Raw genomic sequence first — 15194 nt, 5'->3', positions numbered from 1 at the left:
AATAGTTTTTCAATGTTTTTCCCAGAGTGAAGAAAATTTAATAATTTTATGGAAGTATAAAAAAATAATCCATTGGATATTGTGCCAGTTTGGGGTTTCTGAATTAACCGGTAACTCTGAAAACATATTCCTAGCTTGCTAGATTTTAGTAGGTCAGCAAGCACACCCAAACGTATTAAGGTGGACTGCTCTGTTTATTGATTTTCCGTGCATCTGCTAAGGGCTCAGGGCAATTGTCTGCGGAAGGGGGCGGGAGGCCCATACATGATGGAGGTCATGCGCATCTAGCCAATTTGTAAGCCGATCCGCCGCCCAAAGCCATCAGCAATCCTTAGCATAGGGGCACACACTCATGCATTCCTGTCAAGTCATCTTGTGAAAGGCTGCCTGCTTCCAGCTTGGCTTGGATGTGCAACCTTAATAAAACTCACTGAGGTCTGGGAGAAAATAGCAGATCTGCGGCAGATAGGGTAGAGGAAAGGGGCTAGCATATGTACTCGCAGCTGACTCGGGCAGGCTCCACGCTGAACGGTTACACAGAGAGGAAACAATAAATCTCAGCTACTATGCAATAAATATCTCAAGTTTTAACGAAGGAAACTATCATTACAGTAAAAAAAAATTTTTTTTAAAGTAACATTTTAGAACAAAGCTAACAAATGGCTAGTTTTCTGTGGATCTTCAAACGCTTTCTTTAAAGGGGGAAAGAGTCAAACAAGCAGTTTTTACCTGAAATAAAGAACTAGTTTAAAGGTCAGAAGAGAGGAGCAAGCTTTGCAGGAGGCACGGAAGGCGAGCGCTGGCAGTACAATGACAGTTTTCCTTTCCTTAGCATTCTTTGCTGCCGTTCTGACTCACATAGGGTGCAGCAACCAGCGCCGAAGTCCAGAAAACGGAGCGAGAAGATATAACCGGATTCAACATGGGCAGTGTGCCTACACTTTCATTCTTCCAGAACACGACGGCAACTGCCGTGAGAATGCAGCGACAGAGCAGTACAACACGAATGCTCTGCAGAGGGATGCGCCACACGTGGAGCCGGATTTCTCTTCCCAGAAACTTCAGCATCTGGAGCATGTGATGGAAAATTATACTCAGTGGCTGCAAAAAGTAAGTGATCGCTTTCAGTTTCTAATTGCATGGAGCCTTTCCGGCTCCCTCACTGCAGCGAGCTCAGAGTTCCGTGCGGGGGGGGCTGTGTTTACCTTTTGCTGGGGGGGGGGGCAGTGTTTGCAAAAGAAAAGGGACTCTCTTCTCTGGGCTCAACTTCCTGGGTGAGCCAAGGGTCCTGGGCTTGCGCGATCCTCTCTGATCCTGTGGTAGCTCCCTATTTGTGTATCTCACACTAGCAAATTTTATGTCGGCACTCTTTCTCTGTTCTAAGTTTATCTTGAGTATTCTGAATGTCAGAGCCCATCTGTAAGAAAGAAAGCTCGCGCTTCTTGGGCAAGTTGGTGTACAAAACAAACCGTATTGGAAATATTAACTGAGGTTTAAATTGAATGTACAGCAAGGAGTTGTGTTAGCTACCATGGGAAGTCTTCATAAATTGTTTAGTTCCTCTCCCCTCAAACTTTTGATAAATTTATCTTGAAATCAGAGTAAGTATAAAATACCCACTATATTTGTTTAGAACGATCGTATTTGTAAGTAGACGGAGCTTAACTTTGCCAGCAGTATGTAAGCAGGATTAACATCTGTCATATATTTCTTCTGCGCTTGCGGACCCCAAATCAAGAAAACAGCTTTTAACGTGAAAATCATAAGAGAAGGGCTTTGCCTACACTGAGAGTAGAAACCTAGCTCGGGTGTCTCCCCAGTGCACCTGCGGACATGGTTGAGCACAGGAAGGCTGTGCTTACTCCTAGCAAGCCTCCAGTCCCTGAGTTAGTTACAGGGACAGTGCCATCTGGGAGCCTCATTCTCTCAAGGAACATTAAATGTTGAATACATATTTGATTCCGATTTATAGAATTCATATTGATCGTCACTTGGCTCTTTTTCCATAAGCCACAGAAAATTTTGTAGTTGCTGTTGTTAAGACTGTTTTTCAAGCCTGAGTACTTTCTCCAGCTCACACCGCCTTCGCTGGTTAGCTATGTGACAGGTAAGTACATGTTTCTAGAACCATGGCAGCACTCCCATTTGAGAACGCTTCTCCCGCCCCCCCCCCCCGCAGCCTCCCCCGCTCCCCCACCCCCCCCCGACCTGGGCTAAGCACTTGCTTCAGTGTGGGCCGGAGTGTCACAAGTAGGCTGCTGTTAGCACAGCAAACCCTCCAAGAGGACAAGGGCTGGAGAAAAGACAAACTTCTGTTCTGTGTGGTCCCAGTCACTTCTTTAGGTCGGTGGCCGCTGGATCATGCCTGACGACAGTTCTTCTTCTGTCCACTAGGGACTGAACTAAGATCACAGTTCTTTCTTCCCAGCATGTGAACTGCGAATTGGAATTGCAGCTTCCTGCTACCCCTTACAGGTGAAAAGTTAAGACTGTGGCATGAAAAATAGGAGGCAAACAGCCTTTAAGGATCACAGATACATTCCCCGACACCACTCATAGTATTAGTTTATAATAGGACATCTGGTGTTTCTTTGGCAAAATTTCATCCTACAGTGAATAAATGACTTTGTTTAATAGTTTGCTATTATGGTCACTATCATGTCCAGAGTGAGAACTGAATCATGATAAATTAGTCTGCGTTCTTTGAGGGGGTCGCCAGTGGGAAATATGATTTTAAATTGTGAATGAGCTATTCTACTAAACATACAATCTTTTGTTTGCTTTAAACATATAACCAAAATGGTGATTCACACAGAAATGCATATTTTTTTTGTTGCTATGCAATTATTCAGCAGTGACAGGGCAAATGGACAATTCTGCTGGGGTTACATCATGCACACATTTCATATGTTAATTTGTTTTGGGAAATAAACTTGATTCTCATTTGCTTTGTTCTTGGTCAAAGATTATGGCATAGTTTTCATATTATAGCCAAGCATAAGTATTAAAATGTTCCTTGGTTATATCAATCCTCACAAGAATGAATCAAGCTGAATAGATGTTGAAATGTCCCAGTTGGTATGAGTCAGAGGGGTTGGCTTGACTATTGTCTGCCTGAATTTGCATATCTTTTGTCCTTGTTAATGTGATTGGTTGGAGGATCAAGTAACCAAATAAATGCATTCACCAAAGAACTTGCTACAGACTCTCCTAAATTTTCCTTAATTAGTATTTTCTTCAATCAAAACTCTAAACTTCATGTAATATGTTTGTTTTGAACACTCATACGCACATTTTTTTACTGTAATTACTTGGAAGGTAATACTTACAACTTACGCCATTTCTTTTTTATTCTACGTAGTTGCTATCACTTAAGAAGTAATGTCGTACAGAAATGGATGCCAACAGTGTGTATACGTCAAATCAATTTGACTATTTATTGAACAAAGTTATTAATCAAAGTATGATGATCACTGTCGAAGAAGCTTTTGGTGGAGAATAAGTTTGTGTTATGAAAGGTATATGAAGCCAGGTGATGGCTGTGGCAATCTGTTCATATCCTTAAACACTGGGAAAGTGGATTTTTTTATAAATACCCTTTGTAAGATATTGACCATCGAAAGAGTCCCTTTCTAAGACTCTCAATGATCCTTCTTCAACTTTCGTGGTCTTACTGACATACAAGCTCCTGACAAGCAAGTTATGCAAGCAAACAAAAGATTGATTAGTGTCTGTAAATACCAGAACTGTTATGGCACGGTTCTCTCGACATGGAGGGCTTAATTCAAGAAGGTCCACTTTGCAGGATTATTCGTTGTTGGTGTTGTTAGCATGATAGCATGCTTGCCAGAAAGCAGAGAGCTGTGTGATTATATGCTTAAAATCACAGCGTACGCCTGCATCTGAGGCTCCTATATTATTTGAGGCTCTTGCATTATAAAACTTTTTTTGGAAATATTCTCAGTGGTGCCAGATAAATGAGAGTGACCACCTCTTGGGCACCTAACAGTCAACACAAATGAATGTTGGGCTTTTGCCATTTTCTATGCTTGAGGGTTTTTTTTTTTTTTTTTTTAAATCAGTTTTAATTCCAGTGGAGGTCAGAGGACAGCTTGCCAAGAGTCAGTTTTCTCTTTCCACCAGGTGGGTTTCAGAGATTCAACTTGAGCCTTCAGGCTTGGTGGCAAGCGCCTTCAGGTTCTGAGCCATCTCACTGGCCCCTCCTGAAATGTGTTGCTGCTGCTGCTGCTGCTGCTGCTGTTTGTTTGTTTGTGAGGGTTTTTTTGTTTTGTTTTGTTTTGTTTTGTTTTGTTTTGTTTTGTTTTTTTGGTTGATTGGTTGCTTGGTTTTTAAGACAAGTTCTTATTCTGTACCTCAAGGCAGCACTTGGAACTCACTACACAGTGTAGTTCAGGATGGCCTCAAACCTGTGGCTGATCAATTCTCCTGCCTCAGCCTCCTAAATGTTAGAGTTACAGAAGATTTGGTTCTAACTATTGTTATTATTATTTGTAATGTGTACATGACGCATGTATGTGAGTGTACATGTGTAAGGACATATGTGGAGGTCAGAGAACAGACAGAAGTATCTGCTCAGGATTTTCATTTACCACTTTTATTTTTGAGACGGAGTTTCTCTGTGTAGCCTTGGCTGTCCTGGACTCACTTTGTAGACCAGGCTGACCTAGAACTCACCAGAGATCCACCTGCCTCTGCCTCTCTGAATGCTGGGATTACAGGCGTGAGCCACCAACACCTGCTTGTTTACCACCTTAAAAAAAGGTTCTCTGATTGTCATGGAGCTCGCCGGTTAGGCTAGAGTGGTGGCCATCTTTCTCCAAGTACTTCCTGTGCCCCTTTCCAGGACCAGGAATACAGATGAACACCACCATCCCTAGGTTTCTATATGGGTGCTGGAGATTCGAAATCACACCCTCATGCTTGTAGGCAAACCCCTCATGGACAGAGCTATCTCTCCAGTGCCAGATTGTCTGTTTTGTATCATTTCTTTTTTTTTTTTTTTTAAGAGTGAATATTTTTAATGATTTATTTTCATTATGTATACAGTGTCCTGCATGCACATCTGCACACCAGAGGAGGGCACCAGATCTCACTATAGATAGTTGTGAGCCACCCTGTGGTTGCTGGGAATTGAACTCAGAACCTCTGGAAGAGCAGACAGCGCTCTTGGCCCCTGAGCCATCTCTCCAGCCCCCGTTGTATCATTTCTTATAACCTCTTTTTACCCTCCTATGACATCTTCTGACAGAAAGATGTGGGATTAATGTGAACAGCCTGTGCTTTCTGTGAGTTTTCTTTTTCCCATTCTTCAAAAGTGCACAAGATTGCTGCAGCTCAGTGGTAAGGTGCATGTCTACCACCTTGGCTCAATGCCCCAGTCCTGGAACAAGCAAACAACTTAGTTTGCAAAGAGATGTACATTTAAAACATATAGTGCTGTAGAATTTGGGAGAAATCCTTAGGAAGTCTACTTTGCTTTAGCCAAATCTTTTGCTGCTGCTGCTGACTGCCATGCGACCAGGAGGCCCTTAAGACATGTCTAACAGGGAGGAACTCCTAAGTACATGAACTGAGTAGACAGACAGTAAGTATGCTATTAACTATTTCTTCCTAATTTTGAAGGAGGCATAAATGTTTAGTTCATGAGGAAGTTGGGAAAAAGAGGTTTCATTTTCCAAGAAAGGTTGATAACAACAATGTGCTTTAAGAGAGGTTGTGAAAATGCCCCCAACCAACTTGACTTGAAGAACAGACACACACTTTTCAAGTAAAAAGCATCCTTTTAATATCTGCACTAACTTTTCAACCAACAGGTACACTTTGTTGTTTGCTTGTTGTGCTTTTGTGCTAGGAAGGAATGGAACCCTGTTTATCCTCAGAACTGGGTGGCTGTGGCTGTTTTGGACTCACTGCAGAGCTTATTTCTCCTGATAGACCTCAGAGTTTAGAGCCAAGGCAAGTCCTTTCCCAGGAGGCTGCAGGCCATCCTTGTCCCCTACCCCACCATTTCACACTGAACCACCCTTTAATAGTGTTCGTTCTATATGCAATTACTGATGTGTGCAATTTAAAGTGAGTCAAAAATAAGTTACTTTCTTCCTTAAAATCCTCCTATAACTCAGGGACTGGAGAGATGGCTCAGCGGTTAAGAGCACTGTCTGTTCTTCCAGAGGTCCTGAGTTCAATTCCCAGCAACCACATGGTGGCTCATGACCATTTATAATGTGATCTAATGTGCACTGTATACATAATAAATAAATAAATCTTTTTTAAAAATCCTCCTATAACTCTCCATTATGAAGGAGCAAAAATCCCAATCCCTCACACAAAGCTCCTCACCGTCCTCCCCACACCCCGTCTCTGGCCTCATCATTATTACCTTCAAAGGACATTCCAGACACTCAAACAGCTTGGCCTTTCTTGTGATTTCTCCAAGAGACAAACTCATTCCTGCCTCAGGCACTTACAAGCTATTTACTCGGTGTGGAAAATTGGTCCCCAGCTATTAGCAAGGATGCATCTGTCACTCTTAGGTCTTCATTCCTTCAGAAGTTTTCCCTGAGCCACCTTCTCCTCCTCAGTCTGTTGAGTGACTTGCTCAACCGTGTTACACTGCTCTATTTGAAAGCTTTTTTTTAAAAAAAAATAAAGTATAATTGCTTTATTTCTCCCTTTTATTTCCTCCCTCCAACCCCTTCCATATGCCCCTTAACTGTCTCTTGAATTTATGACCTCTTTGTTTTTGTTTAATTCCTATATATACAAATACAAGTTCTCAGTCTGTTTATAATTTAACTTGTACGTATATGATTTTTGATATTGGATTGTCAGTTGGGGAGCTCTTCCCTGAAGAAGACTATTTCTCCCACTCTCAGAATCCTTAGTTGCCTAAACGATCTCTCCGGTGTTGGAGTCCCATGAGGCTTCCCTTCCCATGGTAGTGTCTCTATTGGTTTCATGCTTGTTCATGTGTTCTGGTCTTCTTTTTTTTTTTTTTTTTTTTTTAATTTATTCTTGTTACATCTCAATGTTTATCCCATCCCTTGTATCCTCCCATTCCTCCCCCCCCCCCTTTTCCCATTATTCCCCTCCCCTATGACTGTTCCTGAGGGGGATTACGTCCCCCTATATATTCTCATAGGGTATCAAGTCTCTTCTTGGCTACTTGCTGTCCTTCCTCTGAGTGCCACCAGGTCTCCCCCTCCAGGGGACATGGTCAAATGTGAGGCACCAGAGTACGTGAGAAAGTCGTATCACACTCTCCACTCAACTGTGGAGAATATTCTGACCATTGGCTATATCTGGGAAGGGGCTTAAAGTTTACCTCCTGTATTGTCCTTGGCTGGTGCCTTAGTTTGAGCGGGACCCCTGGGCCCAAATCTGCCTATCATATTGTTCTACTTGTAGATTTCTAGGACCCTCTGGATCCTTTTATTTTGCTGTTCTCCCATGCGTCTCTCATTTAGAGTCCCAATAGGATGCCTTCCCCTCTGTCCCAGTTTCCTGGTAAGTGAAGGCTTTTGTGGGACATGCCCCTTGGGCTAGTATGCAGATATAAGTGAGTATATACCATTTGATTCTTTCTGCTTCTGGGTTAACTTACTCATTATGATCATTGTTCTGGTCTTCTTTAAGCAGCAATTATAATAAGACTTCATGGGTGTAGTGTCTCTGAAATTTCTAGGAGATACATTCTCACATCGAATTCCCTGGTTCTCTGGCTCTTATAATCTTTCCGATCTCTCTAGGCTCAGGTGCTGTGCTGTAGATATGGCTTCTGGAGCTGACCACCTTTTCTCTGCATTTTAATCAGTTCTGTTGTCTCTAATGGTCTCCATCTGTTACAAAGAGCCATACTTTTGATGAGGGGTAAGACCTATACTTATCTGTGGGTATAAAGATGAATGCTTAGAACGTAGCTAGACATGATGCTTGTTCAGTAAAGTGGTGGGTGTACATTCGCTTCCAAGTTCCACAACTTCCCTAGCCCAGGGTATTTGGCTGGCTTCCTAGAGCCAAGCATGATTTCCCTCTTATTGAGCTGGTCTTAAGTCCAAATAGAGGGCTATTGGTTACTGCCAAAGATGGGTGCCGCCATTACACCCGTAAGGTTATTATACTATGTTAGCTGTTGTGGTTTATAGACATCATAGCTGGGTAGGAGTACTGGTTGTTTCCCTCCCTTGGACTCTTGCATGCCACGTTCTGGTACCATGAAAACTGGTCTTTAGTGAAGAGGATTTTAGGTCGTATCCAGCTCAGATCCATGGGATCCTGTGTCTGAAGCACATGGTACCTTCAGCAGAAGGGACTTTAACCTTCAACCTCAGGGGAGAACCAAAGCTACATTTTATTTTATGTCATTTACTGTTATGTTATGTAACATTAAGTATTGTTTCTCGACCTATTTCTTCTATCTTAGCCATTTGTGGTCATGTAAACCCTAGAACAGAATTTTTGTCTCTCTCTTTTTTTTTATGTATACAGTGCACATTAGATCACATTATAGATGGTTGTGAGCCACTATGTGGTTGCTGGGAATTGAACTCAGGACCTCTGGAAGAGCAGTCAGTGCTCTTAACCTCTGAGCCATCTCTCCTATTCCTGAGTTTTTGTCTCTTATTGAGTCAATTTGCATTGTACCCAGAAGAGTGCATGATACCTAGTAGGGCCTCAATAAATATTTGCAGAAGGAATGATTTGACAACCACAAGCATGGTATACTATGGAGTAAAAACTTTAATTGCTGATTAATTTGTACTGACTACATTATTTATCTTTTGGTTGCATAATGACTGCTTGATAGCAACTCCTAAGACAGTGGATGCCCTTTCACACCCACAAATTCAACCAACCTCAGATACATTTTAAAAACATGTACCTGGACTGAAGCACACATAGATATTTTGTTATTCTTTTCTGGACAATATGGTAAAACAATCATTTACACAGCATTTAGGTTATATTGTGTATTATAAGAATTCCTGGGTTGTTTTAAAGTCCATGATGTGCATAAGTAATATGCAAATATTCTGGGATTTATATAAGAGACTTAAACATCTACAGATTTTGACCTACAATGGGAGACCTTGGAACCAACCTCTTTTATGGGTACTAAGGGCAGAAAATACATTTTTCAATTAGTAATGAATGGCATAATTCTCTGGAGATATTCAAAGTATAAATAACATTTATGACAGTAATAGTCAACTCTATTTCACATATTACACTTTATATATGCAACATGAGAATCTTTTAAATCATCCATATCGAGTCATCAAACCATTGCCCTTGGGCCAAATCCTGTCTGTCACCATGTTTATAAATAAAGTTTGATTGCGAAAGAACTACAACCACACTCATTTCTGTATGCTTTGTTCAAGGCCATTTTTGTCCTACAAAGGCAGAATGGAGGACCTGTAGTTGAAACTGAACGACCAATAAATCTTAAAATTTATTTTAGTATCTGGCACTTTAAAAAAGGTTTCCCAACAACTTTTCTAAACTGTAAGGGTAAATAGCATTGCTATTGGGACTATTGCAAGGTAAATGCGAGGCTTGTTGTGTGGGAAAAACATTGACCTCCAGGAGGCAAAGTGAGGACTGTGCCAGTTGGCTGAAAGCCTGACTAAGGCAATGCTTGGCATGATGTCTGGCATGCTGTGAGGTGACATTTTAGAGTGCAAACAAGGGAATTTTGTGTCTTTTTGTTCCTCTACCCATTATCCTGTGAACAGAGAAACAGTCTTGAAGCTGATACGTGTCAAAGAGAAAAAGTACCTGGGAAACAATACTCATTGGCCACCTCTGGGTAAACAAGTCTGGGGGCTTCTGTTTGCTGAGCTGATTCCATCCTGCCAACCGAGGCATTAGCAAGGGTGTTGACAAGACATGGGAACTATTTTGTGGTCTCAGACATGAACTTCAGTCAGCCTCTCCACTCATGTTGAATGCACTTGGAAAACAGTTTCCCTCCCGTTTCTTTCAGATCAAAAACATTAGTAAGTGGGTTCACTTGTACAGTTGTCAGAGGGAGAAGCAAGGAGTGGGGGGTGCTTAGTTGCCAAATGCAGGACATTATCAACCCTGTCCTAGATGCGCTACATTAGGAAGTTTGGTTTCCCTTGTGTTTGGCCTGGTATAGACGCCTGAGTGGCCTTTTCCTGGGTCTTATTGGCTTTCTTCTCTCTTTTCCCTTTTCTTTCTTTCTTTCTTTCTTTCTTTCTTTCTTTCTTTCTTTCTTTCTTTCTTTCTTTCTTTCTACCACAAGTTATGCTGTACTCTATTGTGCAGATGCACAACACTAATTACATTCTGAATCATCTGAAACTTTTGTTCCACTACAAGATTATCCTTTGCAGTAAAGTTGGAAAATTCCAAAGCCCCCTTTGATTTTGGCCCCATGGGCTGAAGGGAGAAGGGTCTCTTGGTGTTGAATCTTTTCATGACGTGTACAAAAGACATGCTGCCATGTTGTCAAAGAGTTTCTAAGAAGCAAAGCCCCCTCTGGATTAATTTCCCCATATTTGGAGGTTGTATCCATGTAGGTTCTGGATACACTCCTCTATTTCTCATGTCAAAATATTAGATGAGAGATATAGCTCGTCTTGACTGATCCTAGCTGCCAAGTTCTTCTTCCAAACAGACAAAAGAACAATTTCTAAGATGTACATGCCGCATGGATCAAGCTGAAGCTCCTTGTTCCGCTGGTAACAGAACAGGTCTCTTTTCTTTTGTCTTTATTAGAAGGATGTAAGATAAGTCCTGTTTGCCTTTAGAGTCTGCTTCCTGGAAGGGAAGACTGTAGAGTCTCCAATGAAATTGTATTTCTTCTTTGCTTTAAACTATTGAAGGAATTCCCGCATATGCCAGTGTGTGTAAGGTCAATCAGCAGCTGGAATATTAACAAGATGCAATTGTGAATAGACATCAAATGTACATATTTCTATGGGATGGCTGAGGCTGCCTGCAGGATAAGTTATTTGGAAGGGTGTATGCTTTGGTGGTAGTCTCAGGTTTTATTTGTGAAAGTCCAATGAGGTAAGCTATAATCTTAGTTCTTTAAAATCTAGATTGTAGATAAAGCCGGTAAATATTTTTAAATCCTTAAGCTACATTTTTGTCTCTAAACTGTTAAGAGTCCCAGAGTATCATAAGATATGTTAACACTATTGTCACTATGAACATACAGATAGCTAGCTGCAAGGCCAGTGGGTATTAATTCCTGCTTAAGAACTGCTCTGGCTATCAGACCCTGCATTCACTTTGTCTAAATGCAAAAAATATAAGATATAGAAATTGTATTTTATTACCAATACCTCCAGTCTTCTCATCTTTTCCCTTTTTTTTCTATTAGATTTAAAAAAAATAACAATGGAAGTATCTGATGGCAATCATTTAATAGTTATTGAACAGTAGATAAATAGGTACTTTAATATGCTGAGTATTTAATAATGAAAAATACCAACAATAAAAGTTTAATATTTGTGAATGTGTGATCATGTATGTGATGGTGCACGTGTACATGTATGCATGCAGTGGTCAGAGAATGACATCTGATGTTTTCTTGTCGATAGATTCTCTCATTGACCTGGAGCTTATTAAGTGTCCTAGGTTGGCTGGTCAGTGAGCCCTGCAACCTGCCTCCCCTAGGCAGTGACTGCATCACACACCACTGTTCTTGGCTTTTCTCCATCACTAACTTCCAGCTTACTTTTCTTTTCTAATTTCATTTTTTTTATTTTTCTTTTATTAAAAATGGATTTTTCACAATATATTCTGATTACAGTTTTCCCAACTTGTCCAAGAGACTTCCCACCTCTAGTTTTGAATAAATGAGCTGATGCATTTAAAAATTATTTGTAGTAATAGAACTTGACTTTCAAACAAAGACTTTGCAAGAAACTTCCTGTGTCGTGTGAAAGCAGGTGGACCGTCTAGAGGAGATGTGTAGTGCAGCTTGCCAGGACTCCAGCCTGCTTTCTTGCAACAAGAAAGTCAAATATGAGGCAGGCAGAGCAGCCTCGACTGACCTACTAGTAAACAAAAGAAGCCCAACTCTTGTGAGACTGAACATTCATTGCTAAATTAGTATGAAACCTGCAATCACAAAGTGCTTTAAGGGTTATTAAATGTTGTAATCACCAAAAAGGAAAAACACACTCATTTGATGTTCTAGACTCTTGAAATTTCTAGGTCCACCCCTACTTAGGACGATTCAAATATGTTAAAATATTAGACAACTCATGATTAGTCAGTGGCAAAGTATATAATATACACATGTATGCATACATATGTATATCCTACATTTGTACATCTTCATGTTTGTGGAGTATAAGATGTTTAGTGATTCCTTTATATTAGAAGGTAAAACACTCACTTCATACAAAATCCTAATGAGAGTCAAAGAAAGTCATCTTTATGTCGGCATATTGATATTTTTCAATCTTTCGTGCTGTTTTGTTTGATCTTAGCTGACCTCCGCTTTTATTTCTACTTGTATTTATTAGTTGTTTTTAAAAAAGAAACTATTTTGTGACGATTGTCCAGTAAGCTAACAGAAGCCCCACGGTTCTGAACGAGGACACTTGAGTATAGTTAGCAAGTAGTAGCGGCATCATCTGTGGGGCCTTGTTTCAGGAAAGATGAAGGGTATCTGATGGGACTGGCTGTTCAGAGTCGGCCTACTGAGACTGTAGGCACTTGGTACCCAGAGGGAGGCAAGGCCCTGTCAGTTCTCATGTAAGGTGACAGGTAACTCTCTTATTACCCCCAAATGAACTCACTTGCCCCCCCCCCCCCGCCCAGCCCCCGGTGTCCTCTGTCTAGTCCCTCTGTCTCCCTGCTCCCTTCTCTCTCATGTCTTCCAGTGAAAGGTGTCTTGCTTTTTATAAACCCGCTGTTCCTTCAAGCTGCAACCTAACCAAAGTCAGCAAGCAGAGGTGGAGGGGACGATTCTCAGCAGAAAGGACAGGCAGGCCTCTTAGAGACCTCCCCCTTCCCTGGCGGTCTCCTTCCCATCTCTCCTCATTTTGATGAAGTGCCTAAAGAGCCTCCGCCCACTAGCCATGGAGTGGGATGCTTAGAAGATGAAGTGCAGAGGCGGAGGCGGAGGCGGGTGAATTGAACAGAGAAGCCAGTGACTGTCTCTTCTTGGGGGGGGCTGAGGGTGGGGGAGGGGCCAGGTCAGGATTTTCCAGAGAGGCTGCAGTGAGTTAGGGAATGGAATTGAGGCTGACCTAGGAAGAACAGGAGCTCAGGCTAAAGAGAAAGCAAGCCGCCTGTTAGCTAGGAACCTGGCCAAGTGCGCTGTCCCTCCAAGGCGGTCTTCAAGGTACTGGGAGGCCGAAAGAAACTACTACAGCCTCTACTTTGAAGTGCAAGCCCGCTGAAATGACAGATATGAAAGCAAGTACATTGTCCACTGCTCCTATGCCAACTTTAAAGACAATACAACCTACCGATAAAAGTTGGCGTTTTATCTGACCAGAGCCAGACTGCTTAATAGATTCCTGACAGTGCCACCTACTTCCTGTGTGATCTTAGGCAAGGTCCTTCCTTCACTTCTCTGTTTCCCTGTTTCATTATGGATAAAATTGAAGTAATAACAGTACCTCTACTATAAAGTTATTTTAGATCTAAGGGTAATTCACCTAACTTTTTTTTGCATAAGCTATTTGCACCGCAATTAATAGTCAAATATTAAATATGACTAGGGATGGTTCTAGATATAGTGTTGGGCACTTTTGGCCATTATCAGAAACTGTGGGAAAACTTTCCATACGTCATCTTGCTGAGTACATTTGAAAACTAATGTAAAGCAGAATTTAATTGACTGACTTGTCACCCGACGGAACAGAGGCGTAGAGAGAAGGAGCCATTTTCACAGGGTTACACAGCGGCACACTCCAGGACCACCTCTGTGAGCCCGGCTCTTAACCCACTATGGAATTAGTTGCATGATTTTAACCATGTCCCCTCTTGCTAATCCTAAATTACAAGTCTGTCCTTTAAAGTTTCTGTAGCTGCCTTTGTGGACGAAGCCTTAATTCTTTCATGCCAAATGGGTTGCCCCTTTCTCATGTTCTGTCTGAACCATTTGTCCTCACTGAGGCTCTAAAGCCCCATGGTTAAATTGGCTGTGGTAACAGGTTATGTTGCTGAGAGCAGCACAATAGCCGTGCCTGGTCCCTCCTGCAGGTCTGGTGACAGAGCACAGAGACCCCTGTCTGGAGCCCCTTCTGTCTTGCTCAACAGACACAGCACCTTCTTGAAGTCACAGTGCTTAATTGAGTCTGACGGTTTATCTAAAAACTTTGGAACGCCAAAGAAAGGCTTACAATTGCTTTACATGGGAGTGGAGGGGGTTGCCCGTTTCAAATAGCTTCCATTCAATTTCCTGACCTCCCTCTTGGATTTATTTATCAGTGGGCAGTCTTGCTTGGAAAAGGAAAAGCACATTCTGGAACTTAAAATATTATTTGCATGCACTCTTCTTTTGTAGGTCACACAGAGAGTTGTAAAAATGAGCAGAAAAGCCTTGTTTTCTCAGGATAGGACCTCTTATCTCACTTCCTATTTTATTTATCACTGTTGCTATTAATTAAAATAGTTCTGGTATTTTGGTCCAAGGCCAAGAACATTGCTACTTTCAGGCACTTGTGGCAGATATCTCCCTGTCTTCTCTCTTCTTCTGGTCTTGGAGGCCTGGCCATTCAGATGCCTGTGATTCAGGGTGTGGCTTCCCATGGATGAGGGAGAACAGCTATGTCAGATGGGAAGACTATAGGCCACCCCAACTCCTCATGGTACATCTTCTTCCATGGAGACTCACATATGAGGGAGGACAAAACAGGCAACAAATGTGAAGCTAGCTTCTCACCAGTTTCTGTGTGAGAAGATAGGCTCGATGCCACGTTAGAAGCCAGACAGCCCGGCCTATGATTTCTTGCTTGTCGTGGGCTCTGAACTTCCTGCTGACTGCCTTCGGTGTGTGGCATATTCACATTGCAAGTGCCGAGCGCATGCTGCTAAAATGTGCCCGTGAGTAAGTGTGTATTACAGCATCTATTCTATTTGGGGGTGACTCTATTCAGTGTAATGCTGGACGACAAGGATCTGTGCTCAGTCCATAGGAAACTATTAATTTGGGGTGTACAATGTCCTCAGTTTTG

General features: G+C 41.9%; 1 protein-coding gene across 1 annotated transcript in view; it reads left to right on the top strand.

Moving 5' to 3' along the window:
* The first annotated feature begins 291 nt into the window (after positions 1-291).
* Positions 292-15194, top strand: part of Angpt1 (angiopoietin 1) — a 251103-nt gene continuing 236200 nt past the window's right edge. Inside the window, exon 1 of the mRNA XM_051159533.1 lies at positions 292-1110. Coding sequence (XP_051015490.1) covers positions 811-1110 — 300 coding nt within the window. The 5' untranslated portion in view covers positions 292-810. The remainder of the gene's footprint in view (positions 1111-15194) is intronic.

Source organism: Acomys russatus, chromosome 17, assembly GCF_903995435.1.
Source record: "Acomys russatus chromosome 17, mAcoRus1.1, whole genome shotgun sequence".
Classification (NCBI taxonomy): domain Eukaryota; kingdom Metazoa; phylum Chordata; class Mammalia; order Rodentia; family Muridae; genus Acomys; species Acomys russatus.
Note: the sequence above shows the minus strand (reverse complement) of the source record. Positions and strands in the feature narration are given on the sequence as shown.